Genomic DNA, 16564 nt, shown 5'->3' with positions numbered 1-16564 from the left:
CAACACCATACATTATACTATATACTACTGTAGGAGCGCACTGCAATGATAACCAAGTCCTAATTCCGTATTTAAAACGTAATATGTCTGTTGTATAAGAAATGGTTTGTAATGTCATAATTGTTTTTCACTTAGTCTGGATTGTCATAGTTCCCAGGTTTGCTAATACGCTCACGTGTTTGCATGTGATGTCTGAGAAGGCCTTTTGTTGTGGTCATGAGGCCTTTAAGTCTTTAAATGGCTTAAGACACGTTTCGGTGTGGCACGGAACGGCAGGACAAAGGATAAGAGGGGGGCGGGTTGTTTTCCAGAGCTGTGTTCCAAGCGGCATCTTATTCCCAATATAGGGCACTACTTTTGATGGGTCACGTGTCAAAAGTAGGGCACTACATATAGGGAATAGGGTGCCATTTGGGAGAAGACCATTTATTGGGTCGTCTGACTCATGATGTTATGGAATATGATATCTCTGACACGGGGGTTTTCGTGGCTACTGAACAAGCTGGAAGTACTCTCTTCTAGCACCATCTACGTTTTTTTGAATGATTTGGCAAACATGTAACATTGAACGTTGAAATTCTCCCCGTTTCTTTTAAACCATGGTCATTTAATTTGGATTATAGGCGGCAAACATAGTTAATGCGTACTAGGACTCAAATCTCATCCAATTATGCATATTTCTCATTCATATATCTTTATGTACATATTCTTTATCCCTTTACACTTGTGTGTATAAGGTAGTAGTTGTGGAATTGTTAGGTTAGATTACTTGTTGGTTATTACTGCATTGTCGGAACTAGAAGCACAAGCATTTCGCTACACTCGCATTAACATCTGCTAACCATGTGTATGTGACAAATACAATTTGATTTGATTTGATTTGATTTTCTGACTCTGTTAATCGCCGCGGTCGTTTCAATTATGTCCCGGTGTGTTAGTCCCGTTGACTTCACACGTAGATGACTAATCCCTATTTTTCTGACTGTCAGTAACTCACAGGTCTTTTACGAGAGACGTTACACCGAGGGAACCCCAACATTATCCTAACTCTCATATGGTGGACGAACGAATCTGGACTCACTAGGCTTCTTCTCTTAGTAAACATACAGGCCAGTTTGTGTCCCCCAAAATGGCACCCGATTCTCTATAGACTGTCGCCTTTGACCAGGTGTTCCAAAGTAGTACACTTTATAGTATATGTGGGTGCTAGCGCCTATGTACAAGGGGCTGTGGGGTTAGTGTTCGTACTTCTGTCAAGCAATTGTGTTATCAGATGAAAGATACTATAGGAGACTAAGGCTATGTTTGTGTCCCAAATGACACTCTATTCCCTATATAGTGCACTACTTTTGACCAGTGGCAATCTGTTCCCTATATAGTGCACTGGTTTTGAAATGTAGTACAGTGTAGGGAATAGGGTGCCATTCGGGACCCATATGGTGCCTTCAGAAAGTATTCATACCCCTTGACTTATTCCACATTTCGTGTTACAGCCTGAATTCAAAATTGATTAAATATTTACAAAAATCTCACCCATCTACATACAATACCCCATAATGACAAAGTGAAAACATGGTTTTAGACATTTTTGCAAATGTATTGAAAATGAAATATAGAAATATCTAATTTACATAAGTATTCACACCCCTGAGTCAATACATGTTAGAATTTCTTTCTGGCTATGTCTCTAAAAGCTTTGCACTCCTGGATTGTACAATATTTGCACATTGTTCTTTAAAAGATTCTTCAAGCTCTGTCAAGTTGGTTGTTGATCATTGTTTGACAGCCATTTTCAAGTCTTGCCATAGATTTTCAAACTTAGCTCTATTCTGTTTCTTTGTATCCTAAAAAACTCCCTAGTCCTTGCCGATGACAAGCATACCCATAACATGATGCAGCCACCACCATGCTTGAACATATGAAGAGTGGTACTAGGCGGATGTGTTGTGTTGGATTTTTTATTCTGTACAGGCTTCCTTGTTTTAACTCTGTCGTTTAGGTGAGTATTGTGGAGTAACTACAATGTTGTTGATCCATCCTCAGTTTTCTCCTATTCAATTCTGTATTTGTTTTAAAGTCATCATTGGCCTCAAGGTGAAATCCCTGAGGTTTCCTTCCTCTTTGGCGACTGAGTTAGGAAGGAGGCCTGTATCTTTGTAGTGACTGGGTGTATTGATACACCATCCAAAGTGTAATTCATAATGCTCAAAGGGATATTCAATGTCTGCTTTTTTTTCTACCAATAGGTGCCCTTCTTTGCGAGGCATTGGAAGACCTCCCTGGTCTTTGTGGTTGAATCTGTGTTTGAAATTCACTGCTCGACTGTATGTGTGGGTTACAGAAATTAGGCAGTCGTTCAAAGATCATGTTAAAAACTATTTTTGCACACAGTGAGTCCATGCAAATTATTATGTGACTTGTTAAGCACATTTTTACTCTTGAACTTATTTAGGCTTGCCATAACAAAGGGGTTAAGTATGTAATACACTCAAAACATTTCAGCTTTTCATTTGTTATTCATTTGTACAAATGTCGTAAAACATAATTCCACAGTTACGTTATGGGGTATTGTGTGTAGATCAGTGACACAACATCTTAATGTGATCCATTTTAAATTCAGGCTGTAAACACAACAAAATGTGGAACAAGTGGAGGGGCGTGAGTACTTTCTGAAGGCACTGTATGTGAATGGCAGCTGTATGAACTTAGTAAGGTGACACTGAGAGCTGATGTTGACTGGTGTTCTGTACCGGCCTTCCTCCTCTAGTCTCCTGCTCTGTGCTCCAGTCTTCAGCAGCAGCAGGCAGGTCTACACAGCACACATTGTGGCTCACGGTGCTATCTGATAGCTCTAGCTCGCCTCAGCTCTAGCTCGCCCCACCCCTCTAGCCTTACCTCAACACCTCCTCCCCCCCCTCCCCTGTCTTCACTACCTGCCACACACTCGCACGAGCACACGCGGGAAGGCAGGCGCCAACGCACACACACACACACTCCTACCTGCTTCCATTGCTAAGCTGTGGTCCAGTGTGTGGAGGCGTTGAAGGGGAGATGCGACTACCTCTGTTGTGAACTTACTGTAGGAATATCTGTTCCCGTTTAGAGCAAATGGCTTTTTATACCGGCATTGTCCCTGGCCCCCTCTGATTATTGCTTTTGTATGTCTCCTTGAGCAGGCTATATGCGGCGGGTAGTTGTGCAAGTAGTAGCTGGCTACAACCAAACCCTTCTGATGTATAAACTAATACAATGTTATCTGTACTGTTATTCCTTAGTTACCTCCTGACACAGGCTGACAAGTCAAGGTAATTAACATTAGCGTCATCAGTATGTATTCCTATTTCCAACGTACAGAACCTTTGCCTTGACACAGTTGTATCCCTCCCAAGTCAATCATTGTGTGTCACTTTTCTGATGTCATGTTGAATTTTACACGTCTTTTTCTTAAAAACTCACGGCAAAACTCGAAGGACACCGAGCTCTTTGAAATGCCCAAAGTATTCGCAAGGACGATGGTACGTCTTCTGGTTCGCCCAGGGTTACCTAGAAATATTTAGGCTGGCCTAGTTTGTAGTTGTGTTTGTCAACGTGTTGTTGTGATTTCGACTATAGGCACGTCCCAAATGGCACCCTATTCCCTATGCGGTGCACTACTTCTGACCAGAGCCCAATGTAAAGTATTGCACTATATCGGAATTAAGGTGCCATTTGTGACTCAGCCTTAGACTACGCTGTTTATTAGCTTTAGTGTTGAAGTAACGTCCATGAAAACATAGTTTGGAAGGCCTTTGAGGATCTTTTATGGGCTCTAAGTCGGTGCACCACAAGGCCTGTCAACGCAAGTCCACCGTGCCTACATTGAATCAGGGTGATCGACTGTCTCTTTTTACTCATAGTCCTGTCACCATACGTCGTTCCGTCTGTGTGGTTACGAAGCATAGGACGCGTCCCAAATGGCACCCTGGTCCCTATGTAGTGCACTACTTTTGACCAGAGCCCTACAGTCCGCTATTTGGGACGTGTCCATACCGAAGTCTCTTTCTCTCAAATATGTGTCGTTCAACCAATCGTTTCCGCTGCCTGGTAGCAGGCAGGCTGAGTGCTGGAGGTATTTTTCTGAAATGATATTTTCCTGTAAAATCGCAGTTCTTTTGGAACACCGCCGCCCGTCGCTGGCTGGGTGTGAGGCGATGTTCCAATTCTGTCAGCGGTCTCGTGAAGCAGGAAACTTGTTTTGCACTACGTAGGCGCCACATGCACCTAAATAGAACAAAGAGCACACATAAACACAGACACATACACACACACACACACATACACAAAGACAAACAAAGTCACTCGCACACACACCCCACACAATGTTTTGCTATTTTACCTTTACTACACGCACACGTCATAACTGCTTGCTTGCTGCTGAATAGCTCTCATTCATGGAGCCAGTGAGAAGCGTCAGACCATGAAGACTACAGCCAGTAGGTTGGATCTGTTCTTATCTACCCTCATCATAAAATCCTTATCAAATTTTAGTCACACACACACACACACACACACACACACACACACACACACACACACACACACACACACACACACACACACACACACACACACACACACACAGAAGACAGATTCAGAGCTTCAAGGCGTCAGTGCTGACATGAATCAGTGTGTGTGTGTATGCATGGGTAGGCTGAAGGCACCTTTTCCCAGAACCATGGCTGGTGGATAAAGTCTTATGACATGCAGGGCTGGAAATAATCAGTCTTATGTCCCTGGCTGGACTGAGCTGAGCTGTACTGGACTGTGTTCTGTGGCAGACACACACACACACACACACACACACACACACACACACACACACACACACACACACACACACACACACACACACACACACACACACACACAAGCGATGTGCTACTCAAGCGCTCTCCTTTCATTGAGATGAAAGGGGTCAGGAGAAAGGCCCTCTTTCGCTAACGTTTTGTCTCCACAAAGCCGGCCTGATCACCTCCATGCATGCAAATGACTTGGCTCCATTGTACTAGTTGTAAGTGATATTTTTGTGCAGGATAGTTAAATTAAGACAATCACACGGTCTCCCCTCTGGCCTCTGAGTAAGGGAGTGGATTACACAGCTCTTTGTGTGTCCATGTAGCGTGCCATGGAGTTTAATGTCTACTTTGAAAACGACGGGGTGCAAGAATGGTATGTGGGCTGCTACAGTTCACCGATGGCATCTGTTTTCGTGTTTACCAAGCCATGTGTCCCATTTGTTTCAGTTGCAACGCGTTGCCGAGCCGGAGAACTCTGAAGAACTCCCGGCTGGTCTGTAAGAAGGACGACGTTCACGTCTGCATCATGTGCCTGCGAGCCATCATGAACTACCAGGTGAGAGTCTCTCCGGTCCCCGGGCAAACCCAACACATAGAATGCGTCCCAAATAGCACCCTATTCCCTAGCGGCGGTCAAAAGTAGTGCCCTATGTAGGGAACAGGGTGCCATGTGGGACGTAAATGGAGGGTTGAAGCACACACACACGCCGTCATCCATCATCGGCCAAATTCAATTTGGCGTCTACCATGTTTTCCACAACACATTATTTCTCAAGTTTCTCTTTGTTATGTAAAAGGAGTCACTCCCTGTTTATTAAAAGAGATCTCTCTCTTTTTCTCTCCCTCCATCCCTCTCTTGCTCCATCTGTTTTTGACGACCCAGTATGGCTTCAACATGGTGATGTCCCACCCGCACGCTGTGAATGAAATTGCACTAAGTCTGAACAATAAGAATCCCAGGTGAGATGGAAGCGTTGTGTCTGGTGTTAAACAGCTCCTCTACTTCTTAGTGAAACGGGTCCAATATTCATAAAGTGTATTAAGGTATTAGTGCTGATCTAGGATCAGGTCCCCCTCGGTCTATATTATCACATTCATGATGATCTAAAATGCAAAACGGATTGTAGATCAGCACTCCTGACTCCTACTCTGTGACGCTTCATGAATACAGGCCCTTCCCTCCCCTTATTGCTGCACCTGCTCTTTCAGCGTCCACATTGTGTGCGAAGCCAGCATCCAGCACTAACTCATTCCTCCAGCCAGCCAGCCAGACAGCCAGCTCAGGGCACCGCTGGCACACTGCTAAACACTGGCAGCTGCACAGAGCAACAGGCGACAGGAGGCGCCTTTTTACTCAGGCCCCTGGGTGTTGTTTATTGAAGTGTGTGTAGCGCGCGTGTCTTTGTGTCCGCTTGCATTGCGCACGCACTTGTGTGAACGCCAACCCTGTGTGAGTGTATGCGTGTGTGTTTGTGCTGGGTTGAAAGGGGGTTTGCGAGCTGTCTCGAATCATCTGTCAAATAACACCTCTACCGTAGTCTGTGACCCAGGCAGAGAATTCCTCTAGAATTACAGTGAAATAAAAAAAAAGGACAGAATAGAAAATAATATAATATTTTGACTTTTAATGAATGAGCTGATGGTACTTCACTTCATCACCCGTAGGGATTATGGCTGAGGGATTCACTCTGTAATATACGTTTCATTTAATCCTCTGGATTATATCAACGGACCTGCTTATCATATGTTACATGTTCAGATATTAGATAGACATTTTAGATCCAGTCATGTGATCTGATAAAAACACACGATGTAACCTCGGATGAACCTTGGTAGTGCGTACGGCCCAGAACATCACTGGGGAAAAGCTTCCTGCCATCCCGGACCTATATACTAAGTGGTGTCAGAGGCAGGCCCAAAGTCATAGACTGTTCTCTCTGCTACCGCACGGTAAGTGGTACCGCAGTGCCAAGTCCAGGTCCAAAATGCTCCTTAACATCTTCTACCTCAAGCCATAAAACAGCTGAACAACTAATCAAATGGCCACCCGGACTATTTGCAGTGACACCCCCCCCCCCCGCTGCTACTCGCTGTTTATTATCCCCTACCTACATGAACAAATTACCTTGACTAACCTGTACCCCCCGCATATTGACTCGGTACCGGTACCGCCTGTATGTAGCCTCATAATTTTTTTGTATTATTATTATATCTTTTTTTACTATAGTTTATTTTGTAAGAAAATATTTAACTCTATTTTATTAACACTGCATTGTTGGTTAGGGGCTTGTAAGTAAGCATTTCACAGTAAGATATACACCGGTTGTATTCGGCGCATGTGACAAATACAATTTGATTTGATGGCACACTATTCCCTTCATAGTGCACTACTATTGACCAGGGTCCATGGCGCTCTGGTCCAATGTAGTGCACTAGAAAGGGTACAGGGTGCAATTTGGGATGCCACCGTTATGTAACCTCGTGGTAGAAATGATGGGTCGGTGTTGGCAGTGGCGCCGCGCTATGTTGACCGTTCCTTCTCTTCTTCTTCTCCGTTCCCAGAACCAAAGCTCTGGTGTTGGAGCTGCTGGCCGCCGTGTGTCTCGTGAGGGGAGGACACGAAATCATTCTCTCTGCGTTCGACAACTTCAAGGAGGTGCGGTATGGGGGACGCGCGGAGCAAGAAGATAGTGCTGTGCTATTGTGTCTAAGCAGTGGAATTTCACATAGTTGACGTCGTGAGTCGTGTGGTAGGAGGACGTTATCGAGGGACGCAGCGCAGCGTCGGCTGTATCAAAGCCTTTAGACATGTTGCTCTGCATCTCTCAGCCAGAAAAGGCTGAGTTCACTGACCTCTCAGGCCCACAGAGAAAACAGTCCTGTGTTTTGTTAGTGATTTTAAAGGCCCTTCAAAGATGTATTCTAACAAATGTGAGTACAAATGTGAGTAATATTTAGTACAGCCTGATCAGGGGGCTGTATGTATCTCAGAGTAAGAGTGCTGACCCAGGATCAGGTCGCCCTGTCCATGTAATCTTCAGTTCATTATGATCTAAAAGGGAGAGCTGATGCTAGTTCAGTGCTCATACCCTGTGTTGTATGCAGTTGAATGTGTAGAGTATTTGATCTCCTCTAGAAAGGAGGGGAGTAAGGTGGAGTCTGGGGTGGCCTGGCATCTCTACAGCAGTCCCAGTTTCTAGGCCGGCTCGGGGAACTTGGGCCGACTGCAGTTAATGCAATATTTACACCCAGAATGAAATATTGAGCATTACTCTCTATTGCATTTCACTGTTATTAGAGGTGGAATAGCAACTTCTATTGCTCAAAGCTGATCCCCCATAAGCAGAAGGTAGAGACATAGCCATGTGTGCCACTGCATCTATTAAAGTCAATGGATAGCGATTGACCCTTTGCAATAGATGTGGTTAGAGGGGCCAATGTCGACAAAACAAAGGAGCTGATCGTGGACTTTAGGAAACAGCAGAGGGAGCACGCCCCTATCCACATGACGGGACCGCAGTGGAACGCTTCAAGTTCCTCGGCGTACACATCACACGATCTGAAATGGTCCACCCACACAGACAGTGTGGTGAAGAAGGCGCAACAGCGCCTCTTCAACCTCAGGAGGCTGAAGAAATTTGGCTTGGCACCTAAAACCCTCACAATTGAGAGCATCCTGTCGGGCTGTATCACCGCCTGGTACGGCAACTGCACCGCCCGCAACCGCAGTGCTCTCCAGAGGGTGGTGCGGTCTGCCCGAAGAAACACCAGGGGCAACTACCTGCCCTCCAGGACACCTACAGCACTCAATGTCACAGGAAGGTGTAAAAGACATTCAAGGATAATAACCATCCGAGCCACGACCTGTTCACCCCACTATCATCCAGAAGGTGAGGTCAGTGCAGGTGCATCAAAGCTGGGACCGAGACTGAAAAACAGCTTCTATCTCAAGGCCATCAGACTGTTAAATAGCCATCACTAAGCTGCTTCTACCCGGTTACGTAACCCTGCACCTTAGAGGCTGCTGCCCTATATACAAAGACTTGAAATCACTGGTTACTTTAATAATGGAACACTAGTCACTTTAATAATTTTTGCTTTACTCATCTCATATGTATATACTGTATTCTATTCTACTGTATTTAGTCTATGCCACTCCGACATTGCTCATCCTAATAATTATATATTCCTTAATTCCATTCATTTACTTTTAGGTTGTGTGTATTGTTGTGAATTGTTAGATATTACTGCACTGTTGGAGCTAGAAACACAAGCATTTCACTACACCCGCAATAACATCTGCTAAACATGTGACAAATAAAAATGGTATTTGATTTAGATGATCTTATTGGTCACATTGGACAATCGTTATTGTTTGGCAGTGTCATATAAATTGTGATATAAAAACGGTGCTTTCTTTTTCAGCTTTTTGTGTTTTATGCAAAGAACTGATACAATCCGAGTGTTATGTTGGCTTGCTCACGTTGAAATCGAGCTCTCCCTCTTTGAGGAGGCTTGTTGTGAGGGGGTTCTTGACTCCCCGCTCCGTGAGCTAGAAGGGGTTGTTTGAGTGGGGGGCAGGGTGCAGTCTGGGGCACAGAGCATTGTGTATGAAGGCTTTGCTTATGCACTCCAATCCCCTCTCTTCCCTCTCTCCTCCTCATCTCCTTGACTCTTTATCTCTCCTCTGTGTGTCTCCCCTTCCCTGCCTCTGAGCACTGTCTGAACTATAGAGCTGCATCCCTCTCCCTCTCTCTCTCTCTCTCTCTCTCCGCTCTCTCTTCTCCTCTCATCCTCTCTCTTTCTCTCTCCCTCTCACCCCTCTCTCTCTCTTCTCTCCTCCCCCTCCCTCTCTCTCAGAGATGTAGATATGGTAATCACAGTGGGAGAAAATAGGTCATGTGTGTTTAAAAAGCCCTTTTAGCAGGGAGGGAGCCCGAGTGCTGGGAGGGAGTGAGGAGACAGTACATTGGTAGGTTTTGCATAAGGCAGAGAATATGACAGAAACGTTTCATTTCTCAACCTGAGGTAATACAGTATGCTGCGTTGCAAAGAATACGGCTTGCTTCCCAAATGGTCTCCTATTTCCTATGTAGTGTACAACCTTTGACCAGGGCCCATAACAAAATGAATGATTGATTGTTTTTCTTGCAGGTGTGTGCTGAGACACAGCGGTTCGAGAGGCTGATGGAACACTTCAAGGACATGGACAACAACATTGACTTTATGGTACACAACGTTTCCACTGGACGAGCTATCGATTGCTAGGCTACATCATATCCTGAAATCACAGACCCTGCCAACCACGCGCATGGGATCCTCGCCAACTCAGTTTGTTTTGTCGCAGATTTCCTACTAATATGTTTGAATAGAAATAAATGAGGCAGCATGCTGTGTGGTGTGTGTCAACAAAATACATGCTTTTTCTCAATGTGCCACTCTGCCTCTGCCCCGAGGCTCCCCATTGGTCCGTGTGTGCTGTGTGTGCATGAGAGTCCAACCAGTCACAAGTCAACTCTGAGCCAGTTGGTAGCGGGCCAGTCATTTGACACAAGCACGAAAGCAAACAGATTTGTCAGACGGGGCCTGGCGTCTCTCACACAGTCGACTCTGAGCTTCTTAAGGAAGTCCATTAAGACAGTATTAGCAAGGAGAATGCACTGACACGGTGACACTCCACTGTGCACATTAGACTGGGGAGGCCGTGTCCCAAGTGGGACCCTAATTCCCTGGTCAAAAGTAGGGCACTACGTAGGGATTCGGCTGCCATTTGGGACACGGCCTGACGTGACTCCCTTTATCTGCCCATTTAACAAGATGGATGCAGCCAGATCATTTCCATACACACGCTTATTTACAGGCCCTGGAGTCTGTGGACGAGTCCCAAACAGCACCCTATTCTCTTTAAAGAGCACTACTTTTCACCGGGGCCAATAGGGCTCCGGTCAACAGTAGTGCACTATATAGGGAGTAGTGTACCATTTGAGACGTACGCTACATGTGTCCCCTGTAAATGCATTGGATGTTTTTGGTTTCGCTTGGTGTGAAATTCACTCTGTATGCTTTTCTTAATGTTTGCCGGTGCCTGTAGGTGGCGTGTATGCAGTTCATCAACATCGTGGTCCACTCGGTAGAGGACATGAACTTCCGGGTACATCTGCAGTACGACTTCACCAAGCTCTGTCTGGACACCTACCTGGATGTAAGTACTCTGCGTATATAGCCAAGTTATCGGCACTCCTTGTGTATTTATTCCTCGTTATTATTTTTCTACTATTTCGTAGAGTAAGCATTTCGTAAGTAAGTAAGTATTTCGCTGTCAGTCCACACCTGTCGTTTTTCGAAGCACGTGACAAATACAGTTTGATTTGAGATAGACGTACAGTAGATTTAAAGACCGCAAATATATGAAGAAGCTGTTCAACTTTTGGACCAACTTTTGTTACCAAATATGGTAACAACATGGACCAACGTGTTATAGGCGTTTCACTGACTCTTCCTCTCGCCTCTCTGTAGAAGCTGAAGCACACGGAGAGTGACAAGCTGTCAGTGCAGATCCAGGCCTACCTGGACAACGTGTTTGACGTGGGCGCCCTGCTGGAGGACGCCGAGACCAAGAACGCTGCGCTGGAGCGCGTGGAGGAGCTAGAGGAGAACATGTCACATGTGAGAGGACACGACAACCACGCGCAGACTTCCTGTCTCCATCCCTTAACTGCTCGTGACGCTCTGTACTTACTCTTGCCACCCCACACTTTGCACTTTTCACTAACTCACTCCACCCGTCCCTTCTTTCAGAATCCTCAATTACTCTTTCACCATTTCAGTCCCATCTTTTCGCCCTATAAGAACCCAGTCTGCCCTCTTCTAGTGACTGTGACTTTATTTAGTCTGTTTTGACGTACTGACTACTATTTGATGCCGTACAGACGTCAGCGTGCTGCGCTGTACAGCAGTGTCGGGGAGGGATCTGACAACATGTACAGTGTGCCTTTCCATCACATGCCTCTCTCTCTCAAAGGCCCTTTAGATTAGTTTCATGCTTTCAGTTAGCAGTCGTCAACACACACATACACACAGAGAGACACACACACTGCCCAATGGTCTCTGGGCCTCCTAGCCTAACTCTAGAAAAGTCCACATTTTTGTTCAGATCAGGATGTCCACAAACTCCAGAGGAAGAGCATTTGACATGAATGTTTTGATGGCTAATGTTTCCTTAGAGTCTCGCAACACATGGCTGATGTCAAATGATGCATGATTTGCACACACATACACCTTCTATGTAATACACCCCTGTGTAATATGACCTGCATAAATGTGTGTTAAGGACTACAAACACTTTATTGGGTTGTGACTAGTGATGGGCACCAATATCGATCATTCGATATGATATTGTTGAGCAAGCCATATCGTGATATCGGTGTACCCGTCCTATTAGCCTACACTGTTATGTACAAAAGTGTACATGACTGTTCCTGCATGCACAAAACCCTCTCACAGTTCTCTGTGTGTCCATGCCACGGTGAACCTTGACCTTTGCTCTCCCAGATGACGGAGAAGCTGCAGGACACGGAGAACGAGGCCATGTCCAAGATCGTGGAGCTGGAGAAACAGCTGATGACACGCAACAAGGAGCTCGACTCGATCCGGGTGAGACTCATTCCCCTACAACTCACCGTGCCCTAAATCAACGGGGGGAGAGAAGTGAATAACGCTATTAGACAGACACAGGTCGATCATTTTCAAGGCCTGTTTGTATCAAGCTTCTAAGGAGTGCTGATCTAGGATCAGGTCCTCCCCATCCGTGCGATCTTATTTATTGTGATCTAAAAGGCTAAACTGATCCTATACTGTAAGTCAGCGCTCCTACTCTGAGATGTTTTCATAGTAAACGGCCCCCTGATCTGCGTACATACATTGACATCTCCGTTCCCCGTCCCTATCACCCAGGAGGTGTACAAGGACGCCAACTCGCAGGTGCACACGCTGCGGCGGATGGTGAAGGAGAAGGACGAGGCCATCCAGAGGCAGTGCAACCTGGAGAAGAAGATCCACGAGCTGGAGAAGCAGGGCACCATGACGATCCAGAAGAAGGGCGTCGGGGACCTCTCCAACCTGCCCTCGCCGCCCGCCCCCGGGGGACCGCTGGTGGCTGGCGTGCCAGGGGTCTATAACGGGGGAACGGTCAGCCCGATGGGGTCGAATGGGGTCCCGGGGATGCCCGTGCCACCCCCTCCTCCTCCCCCACCGCTTGTACCTGGGATCGGTAGGTGGAGTTCTAGACCAATCCGTTCTTAGTTTACTGTTTAGTCCCAGACGGTAGCTAAACAGTCTGGATTGCTAGTTGCTAGTTTCACAACACGCCATTTCATTTTTTGGGGAAAGATAGCCGAGGGAGGGAGGAGAGCAGTCACACGAGGGGAGTTTGTACTCTGCTGATTGAGTCTCAATTGGAAACAGCACTTGGCATGTTGTCCTGTCAATTCCATGCTTAATTTCTCTCTTTCTTTCTCTTTCTCTCTTTCTTTCTCTTTCTCTCTCTCGCATTCCCTCTTCTAAATTTTTCCCCTCTCTTCCAGTGCCAAATGGGCCTTTGGCTGGTCCTGCCGCTCCTCCCCCTCCCCCACCGCCCCCTCCTCCCCCGCCTCCCCCCGGCCCCATGGAGGTGTCTGCGCCCCTGCCCCCGCCTCCACCCCCCATGGCCCCCCCGCTTCCGGGCTGTGGATCCCCCACCGTCATCTTCAATTCAGGGTTAGCAGGTAAGGTCCTCACACTCAGACGCCGCCCACATGTGAGACTGCGCGAGCGTCTCAAATGGCACCCTATTCCCTTTGTGGTGCACTGCTTTTGGCGCAGGGCTCTGGTCAAAAGTAGTGCACTGCATAGGGAATAGCGTGCCACTTGAGACGCTCGCTATGTGTGTGGATGTGGATGAATCACACTGTAGCAGACAATGGAAGATGTGTTTTCATGATAAGCTTTCGTTCTGTAGCAGACAATGGAAGATGAGTTGTCATGATAGGCTTTCGTTCTGACGACGTGTGTTGGAGGTGTCGGCTGTCAGCGATCTCAATGACAAACCTCTTTTGATCCATTTATGAACGGTCATTATCAAGTGTTCTCAGCCCTTATCACAATAGGTCACTGAAAGGACACCGGTGTGCTCTCCATTGCTTCTAAATTCACTATCTACGTCAACGCCGTGTTGCCTCAGTGACTGAGCAGTCTGTCTGTTTGTGTGGGTATGACTGACAGCAGTAGAACAGGAGCCAAGCCTCCTGAGATCCTTCTAGGCCTTTTCTACCCTGCTTTCCTCCTGTCACAGCAGTCCTTTATCAGTGTGTCCGATGCTGTTTACTCGAAGCTATTTCAAGCTGCTTGACTTCCTGGATAGGGCCATCTGGACACTGGGCAGCCATGGGTGACTCAAAGCTGATGGGACAGCTAGTCAGGCCTCTTCTGACTCCCTGACTGGCCTCCTCCTTAACCGGTCACTTGACCTCCCTAACCTATCACTGCAGCCTTTGACCAGTTGATACAGAGTTGCAATGTGGCACAAGATCATTACAGAAGTTGACCTGTCACGATGAATATGTGACTATTGTCTAAAGAATCTACCATTTAGTATGACAGTAATTGCATTAGTACACTTTGAAGTATAAAGCTTGTTTTGAACACACAAAGGAATGGTTGGTTTGGTCTAGAGGGGATATATTATTTGACTAATCTCTCTTTCTCTCTTTAAAATGGAAGCACAATATTATTTTGTTCTCAATGATTTCTCTGGTTGTTTTCTCTCTACTTTTGTTTTCTGCCAACCAGAGGGACCCATCAAACTGTTCTGTAGGTTTTCTCTGTCATGTGGTTGTGTTTTTAACCCCCCCCCCCCGAGTATTTGGAAATTGTATTTTTAGTCTCAACCTCGAATGTTAAGATGGACACGCACACACACACACACACACATACATACACACACACAGAGGAAGAAGGTCCACGTAAAGAGATGGACACTTATGCCCTAGGCACTACATTGATATTATTTTAGTCTAGCCAAGAATGAAATTGGACTCTTTGTTTCATGCATTCTCTTTGAATTCGCTTACGACTGTTGGAAAACTCCCCCCAAATATTCTTTATTCTTCACTGCTGGACTGTAAAAAGTCTTGAGCACACCAAAATATGAAACAATAGTCTCCCCACAAAGCGTGGACTACAGTACATGGACACGTGGTAACAGTCATTTGTCAACATTATGGGATCCTGAAATGCTGGTCCTTAGCCTGCTAAATGTAATGGGACGAGACAAGGTACAAGTCTGACTTAGTCTTGACAGATGTGATGGGAAAGCACTGAAAATGCCACATTTCCAACTCCTGCACGGTCTCTCTGTTGTACTGTAACGTGTGTGTGTGTGTGTGTGTGTGTTTTTTGTGATGTCTGGTAGTGTCTGTTGTTGCATGCTGAAACACATTGACGTGCCGCTGCAGGCAGGCTGATGGTGATAGTAAGATAGGAGAGTGTTGCACAGGCCTGGAATGCCCTGGTTGTCACACTCTCCGGTCCTAATCCTTATCTCTCTGTCCCGCCACCGGCGGTACCTCTGTCAGTCTGTCAGTCTGTCTGCGGCTCGTAGCATCACGGGTATGGCCATAATCCTAGTCTATAAAAACATAATCTGCTGCTGTGCCAGGGATGACAAGCCTAGCCATATGCACATTCAATATCATAGCTAACTCAATCTGGTTTACCCCAAGGCTCTATTCTGGGCCCACTACTGAATGCAACGTCTTGGTTAAATATAGGTTCAATCAATAAACTGTAGTGGCTACGGCTAGCAGTACAGAGCTAGCCAGGGCACATCAGGCCCTGCTGTGGAAATAACTGTGGAGCACCTCTCCAGCTTTCTCTGTGGGATTTTAATGAATGGGCTCTTAAGCCTCCTGAATCTCCACGTGTGCCACCACCTCCAGTCACATAAAATCCTGCCCCAAATGGCAGCCTATGCCCTATATAGTGCACACCTTTTGACCGGAGCCATACGTGCCCTGGTCACAGTTAGTGCTCTATACAGGGAATAGGGTGCCATTTGGGATGCCGACCCCGTCTACCCCTCCGTCAACACGACCGTGCACTGTGTGTTTGTGAGCGTGATGATGGACATGGCGGATGGAGTGCTTTACGGAATAATTGGTCTGTGTTTCGCTGTGCAGCCGTGAAGATTAAGAAGCCAATCAAGACCAAGTTCCGTTTGCCCGTGTTCAACTGGGTGGCGCTGAAGCCCAACCAAATCAACGGCACTGTGTTCAACGAGATCGACGACGAGAGGATACTGGAGGTAGGGAACCATACACTCACCCCCACGTGTATGCACTTCACACTTGGACCTACTATTAAAGCTATGTTGGTCTACCGTACTTCTAACAACGTGTAGGCCGCTCACCACAGGGCAGGTTGCTTAGGATTCTTGTGTCTTCAACCTCAGGACCTGAACGTGGATGAGTTTGAGGAGATGTTCAAGACGAAAGCCCAGGGCCCGGCCATCGACTTGATCATGAGCAAGACCAAGGTCATCCAGAAGGGGCCCAACAAGGTGGCACTGCTGGACGCCAACCGGGCCAAGAACATGGCCATCACCCTGAGGAAAGTGGGCAAGGCCCCTGAGGAGATCTGCAAGGCCATCCAGCTGTAAGACACACAATGGACTCTTCGGGTTATGTTCAAATGGC

General features: G+C 46.5%; 1 protein-coding gene across 11 annotated transcripts in view; it reads left to right on the top strand.

Annotated features, from left to right (window-relative positions):
- The window catches only part of LOC139546920 (formin-like protein 2), a 78498-nt gene that overhangs the window by 49858 nt on the left and 12076 nt on the right, over positions 1 to 16564 (top strand). For 4 of the 11 annotated variants that reach the window (XR_011669284.1, XM_071355866.1, XM_071355867.1 and 1 more), the window contains exons 7-19: positions 3276 to 3305; positions 5283 to 5391; positions 5719 to 5795; positions 7398 to 7491; positions 9990 to 10064; positions 10927 to 11037; positions 11352 to 11501; positions 12387 to 12488; positions 12789 to 13104; positions 13418 to 13597; positions 14661 to 14681; positions 16049 to 16173; positions 16321 to 16523. Coding sequence is in view for 10 of the 11 variants with exons in the window: in XM_071355866.1 (XP_071211967.1) it covers positions 3276 to 3305; positions 5283 to 5391; positions 5719 to 5795; positions 7398 to 7491; positions 9990 to 10064; positions 10927 to 11037; positions 11352 to 11501; positions 12387 to 12488; positions 12789 to 13104; positions 13418 to 13597; positions 14661 to 14681; positions 16049 to 16173; positions 16321 to 16523 (1593 nt within the window). In the remaining variant the exon portion in view is untranslated. The remainder of the gene's footprint in view (positions 1 to 3275; positions 3306 to 5282; positions 5392 to 5718; positions 5796 to 7397; positions 7492 to 9989; positions 10065 to 10926; positions 11038 to 11351; positions 11502 to 12386; positions 12489 to 12788; positions 13105 to 13417; positions 13598 to 14660; positions 14682 to 16048; positions 16174 to 16320; positions 16524 to 16564) is intronic. The other 7 variants (XM_071355874.1, XM_071355875.1, XM_071355873.1 and 4 more) reach the window with 3 other exon arrangements.

The sequence above is a fragment of the Salvelinus alpinus genome, chromosome 20, assembly GCF_045679555.1.
Source record: "Salvelinus alpinus chromosome 20, SLU_Salpinus.1, whole genome shotgun sequence".
Classification (NCBI taxonomy): domain Eukaryota; kingdom Metazoa; phylum Chordata; class Actinopteri; order Salmoniformes; family Salmonidae; genus Salvelinus; species Salvelinus alpinus.
This window is presented reverse-complemented; position numbering and strand designations above follow the sequence as displayed.